General features: G+C 40.0%; 1 protein-coding gene and 1 long non-coding RNA gene across 6 annotated transcripts in view; one reads left to right on the plus strand and one right to left on the minus strand.

The window, feature by feature from the left end:
• Positions 1 to 16,388, plus strand: part of LOC117913774 (eIF-2-alpha kinase GCN2) — a 105,691-nt gene that overhangs the window by 48,826 nt on the left and 40,477 nt on the right. For all 5 annotated transcript variants that reach the window (XM_034828806.1, XM_034828809.1, XM_034828808.1 and 2 more), the window contains exons 15-16: positions 14,909 to 15,057; positions 15,210 to 15,459. In XM_034828806.1, coding sequence (XP_034684697.1) covers positions 14,909 to 15,057; positions 15,210 to 15,459 — 399 coding nt within the window. The remainder of the gene's footprint in view (positions 1 to 14,908; positions 15,058 to 15,209; positions 15,460 to 16,388) is intronic.
• On the minus strand, positions 399 to 976 carry LOC117913775. Its single transcript, XR_004651161.1, has 2 exons — positions 907 to 976; positions 399 to 629 (listed from the first exon to the last, which is right to left on the minus strand). It is a non-coding gene; the product is annotated as an uncharacterized LOC117913775 (long non-coding RNA).

Raw genomic sequence — 16,388 nt, forward strand, 5'->3', positions numbered from 1 at the left:
TCGGCAACTCCATTTTGTTGAGGAGTAGAGGGACATGAACGTTGATGAATAATACCCTTAGAAGCCAAGAATGCTTGAAACTCAGTAGACAAATACTCACCACCGGAATCTGTGCGTAATGTCTTAATAGAAGTAGAAAATTGATTGTCAACATACGCTAAAAACTCAGTGAAAGTACGAAAGACCTCAGATTTAGAGCGAAGAAAGTAGACCCAAGTAAATCTGCTATGATCATCAATGAAAGTCACATAATATTTAAATTTCTCATGTGAACTAACCGGGGAAGGTCCCCAAACATCACTATGGATAAGATCAAAGCAATGAGATGCTCTACTTGCATGCAAAGGGAAGGGAAGAGTTTTACTTTTACCAAGTTTGCAAGAATCACACTCAAGAGATAAAGAATAACGATCCTTATTACCAGGTAAATCAGAGTTCAATACATGAGATAAGATTTGAGTATTGGGATGGCCTAAACGACGATGCCACACCATACTAAGATCTGAAACATTATTACAAGCAAAAGACTTAATAGAAGAAAGTGGAGAAAAATCTGGAACAGGTAAAAATAGTGGAAACAAGCGCCCCACTTTAGGTCCCTTTGCGATCGGCTTCCCCGTTACCTGGTCCTGCACAACACAACCATTACCAGAAAAATTAACAGCACAATTGTTATCAACTAATTGGCCAACAGAAATAAGATTCGTGGAAAGCTGAGGAGCAAGAAACACGTCAGTGAACTTAGAGGAGGCATCGCCGATAGCAGCTATGGGCAAAGAGCTGCCATTGGCAGTCTGAATGGAAGATTGACCAGCGTAGGGCCGAACATGACACAAAGCGGTGGGATTATTAGTCATGTGATTAGAGGCCCCGAGTCCACGTACCAGAGTTTAGTAGAATTGTTACCTTGAAACCCCATTGCTGATAATGCTGAAATTAATATCTGTTGCACCATTTCTGGGGTGCAGTAATCTGATGCAGGAGGTGTAGGAATAGAGCACGCAGCTGAAGGAGAGTCGTCTGTTGCAGAAGTTGCTACAGGAGGGATAATAACCGAAGTTTGAAATGCGTGGGCCTGACGATTCTGGGGGCGAATACGACATTCTTTGATAATGTGACCCTTCTTCTTGCAATAAGAACAAAACTTCTTAGGGCAAGTGGCAGCAATATGCCCATATTCCTTGCAGCAAAAACACTGCAAGTTTTTAGAATGCATAGGCGGTCCGCGGCCTTGGGCAGCATAAGCTACAGTTGTCGTCCCGGAACTGCCATGAGATTGCTCCAAAATAGCTTGAGTACTAAGGCGTTGCTCTTCGCGAAGTAACTCACCAAAACAAATATCAAGAGAGGGAACAGGAGATCTATTCAGTAAAGAGGAGCGGACAGATTCATATTCCGGACGTAGTTTCATAAGAAATTGATCACGCCGGGTAGTCGCGTGAATAGTCTGAATAGTTGAAAGAGCAGCAATAGGAACATCCGCTGTAACCAAATCAGCATATTCATGCCAAAGAGTCAGAAATGCTGAGTAGTAGTCCTGGATGGAAAGACTACCATGTTGAAACGTGGCAATCGCATGTTCTAATTGAAAGCGACGAGCATCGTTATCCTGATGATAAACTTTCTTCAAATAAGCCCACATAGATTGAGCAGAGCGATGGGGCCGCAAGTGGGTGACAATATGAGGCTCCACTGAACCAAGAAGCCAAGACATGATGCGTGCATCAAGCACAGCCCATGAAGGAGAAGACCCAACATCCTGAGATTTGTCAAAAGTTGATGGTTTTTCAACATCCGTGCCATCAATATGACCCCAAAGGTCTTTTCCCTTGAGAAAAAGTTCAAATTGAAATGCCCAGGTAGAATAATTTATGCCTGTAAACTTAACACACAGAGGTGCGGAATCCATAGAAAATAAATAGACTTGACCGAAAAAAAATAGAACCCGAGACAAAAGGATGGACCAAAAAAAAAATCCCAGAAGAAAACTGAACAACCACAGAAATACTGAGAAAAATGGTTGTGGTTGGGTGCAGCACGGATCAACACAGACTTGACCGAAAGATACGAGAGGCACCTCCGAAACCGAAAAGACAGAAAAGAATTTGAGGGAAGAAAAATTAGCAACCTTGCTCTGATACCATGTCAAAATATTGTGTGAATGACCGAATACCTTGGCCTTGAGTTTTGTATATTATATATAGACTTTACAAGGATGCTTTACATGGAAAGCAAATAAAAAACAAATAAATTACAGCATGATTCTAGCTCTATACATGTAAACTATAATCTATCAAATAATATATGCTAACTGTACAGAATAATCAATGGAGAAATAAGGAAACATTGTGGGCTAAAATAAGGAAAGAAGGGTGGATTAAATTAAGGAAGGTGTGGACAGCAAGTGTGGGCTAAAATATGGAAGGTGTGGAGGGCTAAAATAAGGAAGGTGTGGACAGCAAGTGTGGGCTAAAATATGGAAGGTGTGGAGGGCTAAAATAAGGAAGGTGTGAAGGGCTAAAATAAGGAAGGTGTGGACAGCAAAGCTGTCCTTTGACAAGATGCACAGTTATGTAGTGTATTATGGCAATCGGTTGATCCCAAGATTCTTCTTCATCTTCGGGTCTACAAAACTTGTTTTAAATTTTGGACTCAGGCCAAAGGATTATATACAAATGATATCCAGCGTCTTTATAAGGTGGCTTCTGCTATTGTCCATATCAGCCAACAGGACTTGGAACTATCTACTTATATTGGCCAGATTGCCTCTCTTAAGGAGGAGTTCTTGACTGTGATGCCTCTTACTCCTGATGTTGGGGCTCAACAAACACAGCTTGACAAGTTCTCCATGGTTCTTACTCTTATTGGCCTCCGTCCGGATCTTGAGCCTGTCCGCTATCAGATTCTTGGTAGTTCATCAGTTCCGTCCTTGGATGATGTGTTTGCTCGCCTCCTCCGTATCTCCTCCACTCAGACTTTGCCATTTGATAGCACTTCAGATTCTTTTGTGTTAGTTTCCCAAACTAGCTCTTAAGGAGGCCGCAGTGGTACCTGAGGTAGAGGTCAACGTCCTCATTGCACCTATTGCAATAAACTTGGCCATACTCGTGATCGTTGCTATCAGTTACATGGACGACCTCCTCACACTGCCCATGTGGCCCAGTCCTCTGATTTTCCGCTGCCTCAGCCTCCGAGCTCTTCCGCATCTCAAGCTTCTGTTGCCTCTGTTGCCCAGCCTGGTAATGCCTCTGCCTGCCTTACCCACACATCTTCTCTTGGACCCTGGATTCTAGATTCTGGAGCTTCTGATCACTTATCTGGTAATAAGGATCTTTTCTCCTCTATTACTACTACCTCTGCTTTACCTACTGTTACCTTAGCTAATGGTTCTCAAACTGTGGCTAAAGGTATTGGTTTGACCCTTCCTCTGCCTTCTCTACCTCTCACTTCTGTCCTTTTAATCTTATTTCCATCAGCAAATTCACTCGTACTCTTAATTGCTCTATTACCTTTTCTGATAAATTTGTGACCTTGTAGGACCGGAGTACGGGGAAGACGATTGGCATAGGACGTGAGTCTTAAGGCCTCTATCACCTCACCTCGGATTCATCTCCTGCAGTTTGCATTTCCACTGATGCTCCTCTCCTCATTCACAATCTTCTAGGCCACCCTAATCTCTCCAAGTTTCAGAAGATGGTCCCTCGTTTTTCCACTTTGTCGTTGCTTCCGTGTGAGTCATGTCAGCTTGGGAAACATACTCGTGTCTCGTTCCCAAAGCGTTTGAATAATCGGGCAAAGTCTCCTTTTGAGCTTGTCCACACTGATGTTTGGGGTCCTTGTTGGACTGCGTCTACTTTAGGATTTCAGTATTTTGTCACTTTCATTGATGACTATTCTCGATGTACTTGGTTATTTTTAATGAAAAATCGAGCTGAGTTATTCTCTATTTTCCAGAAATTTTATACTGAAATCCAAACCCAGTTCAATATTTCTATTCGTGTGTTACGCAGTGACAATGCCAGGGAATATTTTTCAGCCCCATTTACTTCGTTTATGTCTCATCATGGGATTCTTCATCAGTCTTCTTGTGCTCATACTCCTCAACAAAATGGGGTAGCTGAACGCAAGAATCGACATCTTGTTGAGACAGCTCGTACTATCCTCCTCCATAGTAATGTTCCTTTTCGTTTTTGGGGGGATGCTATTCTTACCGCTTGTTATTTGATTAATCGTATGCCCTCCTCTGTTTTACACGATCAGATTCCTCACTCCCTTCTCTTCCCTGACCAACCACTTTATTTCCTTCCTCCTCGTGTCTTTGGTTGTACTTGCTTTGTTCATATTCTCACTCCTGGACAGGACAAGCTTTCCGCCAAAGCCATGAAGTGCCTCCTTTTGGGATACTCCAGACTTCAGAAGGGTTATCGTTGTTATTCTCTTGAGACTCATCGATACTTTATCTCCGCTGATGTCACCTTCTTTGAGGACTCACCATTCTTTTCCACCACTTCTGAGTCTCTTCCTGTTTCTGAAGTCTTGCCTATTCCCATTGTCTCCCCACCTGATGCTATGCCTCCTCGACCACTTCAGGTTTATCATCGTCGCCCTCGTGTCGTTGCTCCTCTCCCTTTTACTGAGGCACCTGCTGACTCACTTCCTATCCCTTCGGCTTCACCTGCCCCGGTTCTGCCTTCTCCTAATGACTTACCCATTGCTGTTCGGAAAGGTACTCGCTCTACTCGTAATCCTCATCCTATTTACAATTTTTCGAGTTATCATCGATTATCTTCACCCTATTCTGCTTTTGTTTCTGCTATATCCTCTGTTTCTCTTCCAAAGAGCATCCATGAAGCTCTTTCCCATCCAGGCTGGCGACAGACAATGGTGGATGAAATGGCTGCTCTGCACTCTAATGACACTTGGGATCTTGTTGTTTTACCCTCTGGTAAATCTACCGTTGGCTGTCGTTGGGTCTACGCAGTTAAGGTTGGTCCTGATGGTCAGGTTGATCGCCTTAAGGCCCGCTTAGTTGCTAAAGGCTAAACTCAGGTTTATGGTTCTGATTATGGTGACACATTCTCTCCTGTTGCCAAGATTGCTTCTGTTCGCCTGCTTCTCTCCATGGCTGCTATGTGTTCTTGGCCTCTTTATCAGTTGGATATTAAGAATGCCTTCCTTCATGGTGATCTTGCCGAGGAAGTTTATATGGAGCAACCTCCTGGTTTTGTTGCTCAGGGGGAGTCTGGTTTAGTATGCAGGCTACGCCGTTCTCTATATGGCTTGAAACAATCTCCTCGAGCATGGTTTGGCCGTTTTAGTTCTGTTGTTCAAGAGTTTGGCATGCTTCGCAGTACAGCAGACCATTCAGTTTTCTATCATCATAACTCTTTGGGGCAGTGTATTTATCTGGTTGTTTATGTGGACGACATCGTCATTACAGGCAGTGATCAGGATGGTATTCAGAAACTAAAGCAACATCTTTTTACCCACTTTCAGACCAAAGACTTGGGGAAACTCAAGTATTTCTTGGGAATTGAGATAGCTCAATCCAGTTCTGGTGTGGTCCTTTCCCAAAGGAAGTATGCTTTAGACATCCTGGAAGAAACTGGTATGTTAGACTGTAAACCGGTAGACACACCTATGGATCCGAATGTCAAACTTGTACCAGGACAGGGGGAGCCTTTAGGAGACCCCGGGAGATATCGACGGCTCGTAGGTAAATTGAACTATCTCACCATTACTCGTCCAGACATTTCTTTTCCTGTGAGTGTTGTTAGTCAATTCCTACAATCACCATGTGATAGCCATTGGGATGCCGTAATCTGCATTCTTCGATATATCAAAAGTACACCAGGCCAAGGTGTGTTGTACGAGAACAGAGGACATACTCAGGTTGTTGGTTACACAGATGCAGATTGGGCTGGCTCACCCATAGATAGACGTTCCACTTCAAGGTACTGTGTTTTTATTGGAGGTAATTTAATATCTTGGAAGAGTAAGAAACAAGATGTAGTGGCCAGATCTAGCGCTGAAGCCGAGTATCGAGCTATGGCTTTGGCAACATGTGAACTCATATGGTTGAGACATCTTCTTCGAGAGTTGAGATTTGGAAAGGATGAACAGATGAAATTCATTTGTGATAACCAAGCCGCATTACATATTGCATCCAATCCAGTCTTTCATGAAAGGACCAAACATATTGAAGTTGATTGTCATGTCATTAGAGAGAAGATCGCATCAGGATGTGTTGCTCCAAGTTTTGTTAATTCAAATGATCAACTAGCAGACATCTTCACTAAATCTCTCAAAGGTCCTAGGATTAAATATATTTGTAACAAGCTTGGTGCATATGACGTATATGCTTCAGCTTGAGGGGGAGTGTTGAATATAATGTATTTATAGTGTATAATCTTTCCTTGTTAATGTAGGTCACATGAATGAGAATTAAGGTCTTTCTTCTTTTTCTCTCTCTCAACAGTTTTTAATAAAAATTATGGTAGTATAGTGGTTTTAGGTGTCGTCCACTAGGATGGTGAGGGTGTTTGGCAATCAAGAGGGAAAATGGTGAAAATTGAAATGGTAATAAAAAATGAGATGGTGAAAAATTAGATATGAAAGTTGAGAAAATTTTATTGTAATTGAAGGGATAAAGTTGACCAAAATTAGAGAAAAATCTATTAATGAAAAATAAGTTCTCAGATTTCGGATTCATTCTAAATCAATATCTATGGTGAAAAAGTTAATAAGATCTATTATTCATCAAGTTATGATGAAAATCTAAAAATCTCATCTAAACCAATATTCGATTTAACTTTAAATTTATATCTAATTTTTTTCTTCAGACTAGGTGATTTAATTTGAAAGATCAATTTAATTCATCTTAAATCATCTTCCAATTATTCATTCAATGCAAATATTCAATCCCATTAAATCTAGCATTAAAAATTTAATAAATCTATGTAGTTTGCATTCTAATGGTCATTCAAGACAATTTAAAGAGAAAAATTCCCAAAATTCAATCAATTAATCAATTGGATCAAAATACCTTGGCAAATTAAGCTTCATTTCTCTAAATCACCACGGATCTTGCCTCTAGATCCTTCTTTCTCCAAGAAAAATGAGATTTAGCTGCTCATGCTTGGAGATTTGGTCTCATATTAAAAGAAAATAAAGATTTCTATTTAGAGAGAGAGAGAGAAGATCTCTAAAAATATCCTCAAAGTCTAAAAGTGCAAAGAAAGCTATTCTTAAAAGATTTCAATCTCCATTTATAGTTCACACAAATGAAGGACACTTGGCATCATCTCATTGGACTTTCGGAACTTTCCAAATTAATTTTTAAATATGAATTTTTAAATCACTTACAAATCTAAAAATGGAAATAAAATCATGTCATGGAGAAACATTTGCAAAATATGCCCTAATCATACACCAAACTTGGATGATATGAAGTGTGTATTGTATGATTTGGAAGAAATGATAAAAGACAATGAAGACAAAGAAAATATCATTCCATTGGTTGATGTTTGACTATTGAGGATTTTAAGAATTTCTTCTTTGTTTTTTTTTTTCAATAGTAGGATGTCAGAAATACACAAAGGAAGGAGCTAAGTTCTAGCCTAGTATATTTCTATTTACAAAAAAGAATCAATCAACTAAACTCATAAGGAAAAAAAAACTTGATTCACAAATATTTCCCAACTAGAAAATCTTCTTATAGCCTGTGTGTATTTTCCAACAATTAGGATGTCAACACTGTTGTTAGGTGGTTGCACCATTGTCCTTGGAAGGCTATTTTTTTTTTTTTTTTTGATAAATAAGCATGAAATATATTATCAAAGGGCAAAAAGCCACAAAGCATACAGGGAGTATATACAGTAGCCTAAACCTCAAAAAGCAAAAACAACAGCCTCACCAGCCCTTAAGTGGATGCTAGCCACTCCAAAAAGCCTATAAGCGAAGAGGACTCTTCTCCAATATACACCCTAGCCCAACTCCACAAGTTACATACAAAAGAATTTTTAAGTTTTTGAATAGCTAAGGACCTCCCCCCCCTCTAAAAGCTAATCTATTCATTTCCTTCTAAATCGTCCAAAATACAACAGAATGTAATTCCAGATCTTTTTCCTTTTTTTCCCCACAAAAGGGCCCCTTCAACTAATTAACACCTCTTTAACTGTTTCTGGGAATACCCACTGAATACCAAATAAGGCAACGACGATCTCCCAGAGGACTCTGACTACTATACAGTGTGAAAGAATATGATTGTCCTTGGAAGGCTATTAACCTTCTCTAGTTTTTCTTGCTTCACTTGCTTTTCCATGGGCGATGGTTGAAAAATCCACTTTTGTGAATACAGTTGGTATGGTGATTTACCTTTTTGTCTTCAATACCCAAATCTCTTTAGGGTGGTGAGGACAAGAGACTCTTATCTTTATTGTTGTACTCTCCTCTTCCACATCATGGAATTTTAAATTTCACTTAAACCTCCTAGATCAATAAATTGAGGAATAGCTTTCTTGATGTCCATGTCCTTTGTAGACTATGTGTACCTATCACCTTTCTACCCTAATGTGAAAGTTTGGCCCTCGACCTCTTCAGGGCTGTTCTTAGTTCTTTCTTTGAAGTCCTCTATCATTCGTTTACCTCTATCCCTTTTGTTCTAGTTAGTTTTACTTAGAAATGTAAAGCCCCTCATGGAGTAAAGATTTTTGCATGGTTTGCGGCTAGGAAGAGGGTTAATACCAATGATATGCTAAAAAAAAAAAGACCTGTCAAATCTCTTAATTCTAAATGGTTTATTATGTGCAAGGAGGGATGAATCAACTGATCATCTTTTTCTTTATTGGCTAGAAGCTATGTGGCATAGAATGTTCAACCTTGTTGGAGTTGACTGATTCCCACCTTGCATGATTGTTGAAATTCGGCATTCAAAGTTAGGGTTTTAATTTAGGAAAGTATTTTAGGAATAAAAAAGGAGAGATCATTTAGGATATTTCCTTAGGATTCAGTTTCCTACTTTTTAGGAGAGAATCAAGCTAGATAAATATTTTTTTATTCAGTCATTTGTGTATATATATGTGTATGGTGTGTACTGAATAAAATAATAAAAAGGAATTCAGAAATTCTTCATGGTATCAGAGCCAGTTTTCTGAAACCCTAATCTCTTCTGGCCGCCTCTTATTCAGGCCATCATTCATTCCAGCCAAACCTCTCCGGCCATCTCTCTCTCTGGCCATCACTCATTCCGGCCAAGTCTCTCTGGCCATCTCTCAATCCGACCATCTCTCTCTCTGGCCATCTCTCATTCCGGCCATCAGTCCCTGTTCTCAGGCCGGTATCTCTGGTTTTCTCCTCTTCCCTATTTCCAGCAACCATATTCGGCTGTCTTTCTCATCTCTATGACAAAATACGGAATGGCATCATCGCAAGTATCCAACGTCACGGCACCAGAATCAGGGGGCAGTTCTGAAATTCCAAACCTTGGTGGCAGTGATTCCTCTCCTATTCTCATCACATGACACAAATTAAATGGCCATAACTATTTACAGTGGTCACAATCTGTGTTGCTGTTCATTTGCGGTAAAGGAAAGGATGAGTACCTCACTGGAGAAGCAGCCATGCCAGAAACTACAGAACCGGGTTTCAGGAAGTGGAAGATTGAAAACAGCATGATCATGTCATGGCTTATCGATTCCATGAACAATGACATAAGTGAAAATTTCTTGCTGTTTGGGACTGCAAAGGACATACGGGATGCAGCCAAAGAAACTTACTCAAGTTCTGAAAATACTTCAGAACTTTTTCAGGTTGAATCAGCCCTACATGACTTCCGCCAAGGAGAGCAGTCAGTTACTCAGTATTACAACACACTCACAAGGTATTGACAGCAACTTAACTTATTTGAGACTCACTCATGGAAATGTTCGGATGATGCAGCAACATACAGGCAGATTGTGGAACAAAAGAGACTGTTTAAGTTTTTCCTAGGACTAAACAGGGAATTGGATGATGTTAGAGGCTGAATCATGGGCATTAAACCCCTGCCAAGTCTCAGGGAGGCTTTTTCAGAGGTTAGGCGTGAAGAAAGTAGAAAGAAAGTGATAATGGGATCCAAAGAGCAACCTGCCCCAACATTGGATGCCTCTGCCCTTGCTGCTCGGTCATTTAATAGTAGTGGTGGAGATCGTCAGAAACGGGATAGGCCTTGGTGTGATTATTGTAAGAAACTAGGCCATTATAAGGAGGCTTGCTGGAAGCTTCATGGCAAACCGGCTGATTGGAAACCAAAGCCACGGTTTGACAGAGATGGCAGAGCACACGTGGCTGCCAACTCTGAGAGCACATCTGTTCCCGAGCTGAGTCCATTCAACAAAGAGCAGATGGAGATGCTACAGAAACTATTAAGCCAAGTTGGCAGTGGCAGTACTACTGGGACAACCTTCACTGCTAATCGAGGAGGAATGAAGCCGTGGATAGTGGACACAGGTGCTTCTGATCACATGACAGGAGATGCTGTCATTCTTCAAAATTACAAGCCAAGTAATGATCATTCATCCGTCCATATTGCTGATGGTTCAAAGTCAAAAATTGCCAGGACAGGTTCCATAAAACTTACTAAAGAATTGTATCTTGACTCTGTCCTCCATGTTCCAAACTTGGATTGCAATCTTTTGTCCATTAGCAAATTGGCCCGTGATCTCCAATATGTTACTAAATTTTATCCAAACTCGTGTGTTTTTCAGGACTTGAGATCGGGGAAGATGATTGGCAGTGCTGAACTGTGTTCCGGGCTCTACCTCCTCCCATGTGGCCGATTCTCAAACCAAGTCTCTCAAGCAAGTTGCGTACAGTCTTAGAGTCTGTTAGAGTCTTTCAATTCTGTGTCAAATTCTAAGGTCAATAAAGATAGTGAGATTATAATGTTACACTATCGCCTTGGTCATCCTAGCTTTGTTTACCTTGCAAAATTGTTTCCCAAATTATTTATCAATAAAAATCCAGCATCTTATCACTGTGAAATTTGTCAGTTTGCAAAGCATACTCGAACAGTATATCCTCAAATCCCATACAAACCTTCGACTATTTTCTCTTTAGTACATAGTGATGTGTGGGGTCCTTCACAGATAAAAAATATTTCTGGCACTCGATGGTTTGTGACATTCGTTGATGATCATACACGGGTAACATGGGTTTTCCTTATGAAAGAAAAGTTAGAGGTCGGACACATTTTTCAAACCTTCAATCTTATGGTTCAAAATCAATTCAATTCCAAAATTCAGGTCCTCAAGTCAGATAATGCAAAGGAATACTTTACTAGTAGTCTCAGTACCTATCTTCAAAATCACGGCATTATTCACATAAGTTCTTGCGTTGACACCCCACAACAAAATGGGGTGGCTGAACGCAAGAATAGACATTTCTTGGAGGTTGCCCGGTGCCTTATGTTTTCCTCTAATGTTCCAAACTATTTATGGGGGAAGCCATTCTCACAGCTACCTATTTGATTAACCGTATGCCATCCAGAGTGCTTACCTTTCAATCCCCACGTCAACTTCTCTTAAAAAAATTCCCTCACACTCGTGCAGCCTCTTCTGATTTACCACTCAAAGTATTTGGTTGCACGACATTCGTTCATGTGTATCCTCAAAATCGTAGCAAATTTGCTCCTCGAGCCAATAAGTGCATTTTCCTAGGGTATTCTCCAACCAAAGAAGGGTACAAATGCTATTCTCCAACCAACAAAAGATTTTACACCACCATGGACGTCTCTTTCTTTGAACATGTCTTCTTCTATCCCAAATCTCATGTTCAGGGGGAGAGCATGAATGAACATCAAGTTTAGGAGTCTCTTCTTGAGGCTGTACCTTTTTCTCACTCAGAGTCACCAAATCCTTCCCAATCCGCGCCCACTGAGTTGTCCACACCCATGTCGTCATCAGTCCAGCCAGCCCAGCCCACAAATGTTCCTTCTCCCGTGACCATCCAGTCTCCCACGCCTATTCAACCTATAGCCCCACAACTTGCTAATGAGAACTTACAAGTATAAATCAGGAGGAGGAAAAGACAGGAATTAGAGCACGGATCACAGCCAACATGTGGCCAATATATTGACTCCATTTCAAGTCTACTTGAAGAGAACATAGGTGAGGATAGGGCTGGAGAGGTGTCAATTCCCAACATTGATGATTCTACTCTGCCGATTGCATTGAGGAAGGGTGTTAGGAGATGTACAGATCATCCAATTGGGAATTATGTTACGTATGAAGGGCTATCACCATCTTACAGAGCATTTGCTACTTTTCTTGATGATACTCAGGTTCCCAACACAATACAAGAGGCATTCAAAATTTTAGAATGGAAGAAGGCAGTACAAGATGAGATGGATGCACTTGAGAAGAATGGGACATGGACTATCACAGATTTGCCGGTTGGGAAGAGGCCCGTGGGGTGCAAGTGGATTTTCACCATAAAATACAAAGCAGATGGATCAGTCGAGAGATTCAAGGCTCGTTTGGTAGCTAGAGGGTTTACACAATCCTATGGGATAGACTATTAGGAGACTTTTGCTCCTGTTGTAAAACTGAACACTATTAGGATCCTTCTCTCATTGGCTGTCAATCAAGATTGGTGCTTGCAACAACTGGACATAAAAAATGCGTTTCTAAATGGTGACCTAGAAGAGGAAGTCTACATGGAAATACCACCTGGTTTCGAAGGAAGTATGACAAAGAATCAGGTTTGCAAACTCCAAAAATCCTTGTACGGCCTTAAACAATCTCCCCGAGCCTGGTTTGATAGATTCACAAAGGCAGTCTTGAAGCTGGGCTACAAAAAAGGTCAGGCTGATCATACTCTATTTGTCAAGAAGTCTCATGCCGGGAAAATGGCCATATTGATAGTCTATGTCGATGATATTATTCTATCTGGGAATGATATGGAGGAATTATAGAATTTGAAGAAGTATTTGTTAGAAGAGTTTGAAGTTAAAGACCTTGGAAATTTGAAATATTTCCTTGGTATGGAAGTGGCTAGATCAAGGAAGGGAATTGTAGTCTCTCAAAGAAAATACATACTCGACCTTCTTAAGGAGATCGGTATGCTTGGATGCAAACCAATTGATACTCCTATGGATAGTCAGAAGAAACTTGGTATCGAGAAAGAGAGTACACCGGTAGACAGGGGGAGATATCAGCGACTCGTTAGGCGCTTGATTTATCTCTCACACACTCGGCCAGATATTGGCTTTGCAGTGAGTGCTGTAAGTCAATTCATGCACAGCCCCACGGAGGAACACATGGAAGCAGTCTATAGGATTCTTAGATATTTAAAAATGACACCAGGGAAAGGTCTATTCTTCAGAAAGACAGAGAATCGTGACACTGAAGTATACTCAGATGCGGATTGGGCAGGAAACATCATTGACAGGCGGTCCACTTCTGGATACTGTTCTTTTGATTGGGGAAATCTTGTTACCTGGAGGAGTAAGAAGCAATCAGTTGTAGCCACAAGTAGTGCAGAAGCTGAGTATAGAGCTCTAGCACAGGGAATCTGTGAAGGGATTTGGATAAAAAGGGTTCTTAGTGAACTAGGATAAACGAGTTCATCTCCGATTCTGATGATGTGTGATAATCAGACAGCTATAAGCATAGCAAAGAATCCTGTGCATCATGACAGGACCAAGCACGTTGAGATTGACAAACACTTCATCACAGAGAAGGTGACTAGTGAGACGGTTAAATTGAACTACGTTCCTACCAAGCACCAAACCGCAAACATCCTCACCAAAGCTTTGCCTAGGCCTAACTTTGAAGACTAAACTTGCAAGCTGGGATTATATGATATATATTCTCCAGCTTGAGGGGGAGTGTTGAAATTCGGCATTCAAAGTTAGGGTTTTAATTTAGGAAAGTATTTTAGGAATAAAAAAGGAGAGATCATTTAGGATATTTCCTTAGGATTCAGTTTCCTACTTTTTTGGAGAGAATCAACCTAGATAGATATTTTCTTATTCAGTCATTTGTGTATATATATGTGTATGGTGTGTACCGAATAAAATAATAAAAAGGAATTCAGAAATTCTTCAATGATGGAGGAGATGAGATCATTTCTTTCAAATGCTTTGAGGATCATTCTAGAGGCATGATTCTATGATACACAATATGAAGAAAGGAAAAAGAAAAACAAAAGTTAAAAAAAAACAGTACATGGCATGTTTTACAAGTTGATAAACATGACAAAGTAATGACTTAGCATAGCTACTTTTGGAACTGAGAAAGAGAAAGATAAAGGAGAGAAAAAGAACTTTTGAATAATATCATAATAACTACTTGCTACAAACTTAATGAGCTGGCTGCATCACTGTTGCAATCTATGTGTCTTTTATATGTGTACTAATATGTTTTTCTCCATTTCCCAATATGTCAAAAAAAAAAAAAAGGTCACATTCCATTATATGGTATGATATATGCCACATACATGATTCATAAACAGAAGAAACGGATGTGTTGTTCATTTTTACCAGTTGACAGGTGTGATCGTAACCTAGCATAAACCTAATTAATGATATCCTCTGAAAAAAGGAGTGAGCTTGGGAATGAAAATGTTGACTATTTTTCTATGGTATAAAATGGTTGGCATAGAGAAACACGTCCATAACATGAGCATGATGAAAAATGTATGGCAAGATCAGTGAGCGCTCAAACAAGAAATCAAAAGTTTTAATAACAAGCTAAGAAGTTTAGGGTTCATTTTCTTTTTCTTTTTCGTTTTTTTTCCTTTTTTGGCTAATCATTCTGGATGAAGATATGTGAGGAGCAACTTGATGTCATTCATGCATGTTAGTTAGTTTAGTTTAACTATATTTATAAAGAATTTCAATGTACATTTTTTCTTTGTTTTGTCTCAGCCAAGTTTTTGAAGTTGGAGCAGTTGGATCAGGATCCAGGTGTCCCTCCAGATACAACTGGAGTATCAGTTGATCGTACTGGTCAAGTTGGTACCTATTTTTACACTGCACCAGAAATTGAACAAGGGTGGCCAAAGATTGATGAAAAGGTAAATGATTGAATAGACTATGTAGCTTTTTTCTCATGTCCTTGACTCCAGCCGATATGTCTTATTGCTGCCTTGCTTAAGACCTGCTATTGTATTATTTGTCTGTCCAAAATTATATCATGTGATTGTTGCTGAGGTATGTTAGATGACAGGCTGACATGTACAGCTTAGGAGTTGTGTTCTTTGAACTATGGCATCCGTTTGGAACAGCAATGGAGAGAAGCATCGTTCTTAATGATCTGAAACAGAAGGGAGAACTCCCTTCTTCTTGGGTTGCTGAATTTCCTGAACAAGCATCCCTTTTGCAGCACTTGATGTCTCCAAGTCCATCTGATCGTCCATTTGCCACAGAACTTTTACAGCATGCATTTCCTCCAAGGATGGAATACGAGTTGCTAGACAGTAAGTAAACAATATCTATATTTGTATGAACGAGTGTTGGTTTTCATATTTATTTAGCTTGGTTCATGATCAATAAAAGGGTTAATACCAGTGACTTACTGCAAGCTAGGAGACCTTGTATCACTGTTAACCCTGCACATTCCTTCGATGCTTAGGGAATGATGAGCTGGCTAAATTTCTTTTCCTACAGAATCCTGTTGACTTTTGGTTGTGGCAGAGGTTTGTTTCTTTTGGGCAGTTTCTCTTGGATTTGCCATTTAGGCATTTTTCACATGATAATTATTGCTTTCCAGGCTCTGGGAGGAAAACTAGGGGAAAGTCTTATGAGAAGTGCTATACTTTCCATTTTGTGGCTTGATTGGGAAGGAGAGAAGTGCCAGGATTTTTTTAGAACATGTTTGTTACTAAAACCCAAACAATTACTTGGAAAAGGCAAAGAAAGAGAAAAACCAAAAGAGACAATTGCACGCACATTTTTACTTGGCTCCCTTGAACTTGAAGTATATCCATTGATTACATCAATTCCACCATTCTCTTTGGTCGACAAAGAACAAAGTAGAAAACATTGTGGTCTTCCCTCAACTAGCTATGTCACCCTCTAAGTGATTAGGTTCATGGAAGCCTAAAAATAAAAATACCCAAATGCACCTTAAGTTTGGATGAACATAGTTCTATTCCAGGGTGTATGGAGATTGGTAAAGGTGTTGGTATTGGATGTTTGTATACACAAGATCATTGACCTTCCAGGAATGGTGTTGCTGTCAGACAACTAGATAGCAAAAATAACTTTCCTAAGATTGGGAAGTCCTTGTTCAAGGTGTTTATTGGGACTTCCTCCCTCATTTGGGTTTTGTTTCTTTATTGGGTGCTTATTTTGATATATTCTTTTTCTTGTATTGGCAATTGGTCCAGTCTTTTCCTTTTCCTAC

Source organism: Vitis riparia, chromosome 5 (genome assembly GCF_004353265.1).
Source record: "Vitis riparia cultivar Riparia Gloire de Montpellier isolate 1030 chromosome 5, EGFV_Vit.rip_1.0, whole genome shotgun sequence".
Lineage (NCBI taxonomy): Eukaryota > Viridiplantae > Streptophyta > Magnoliopsida > Vitales > Vitaceae > Vitis > Vitis riparia.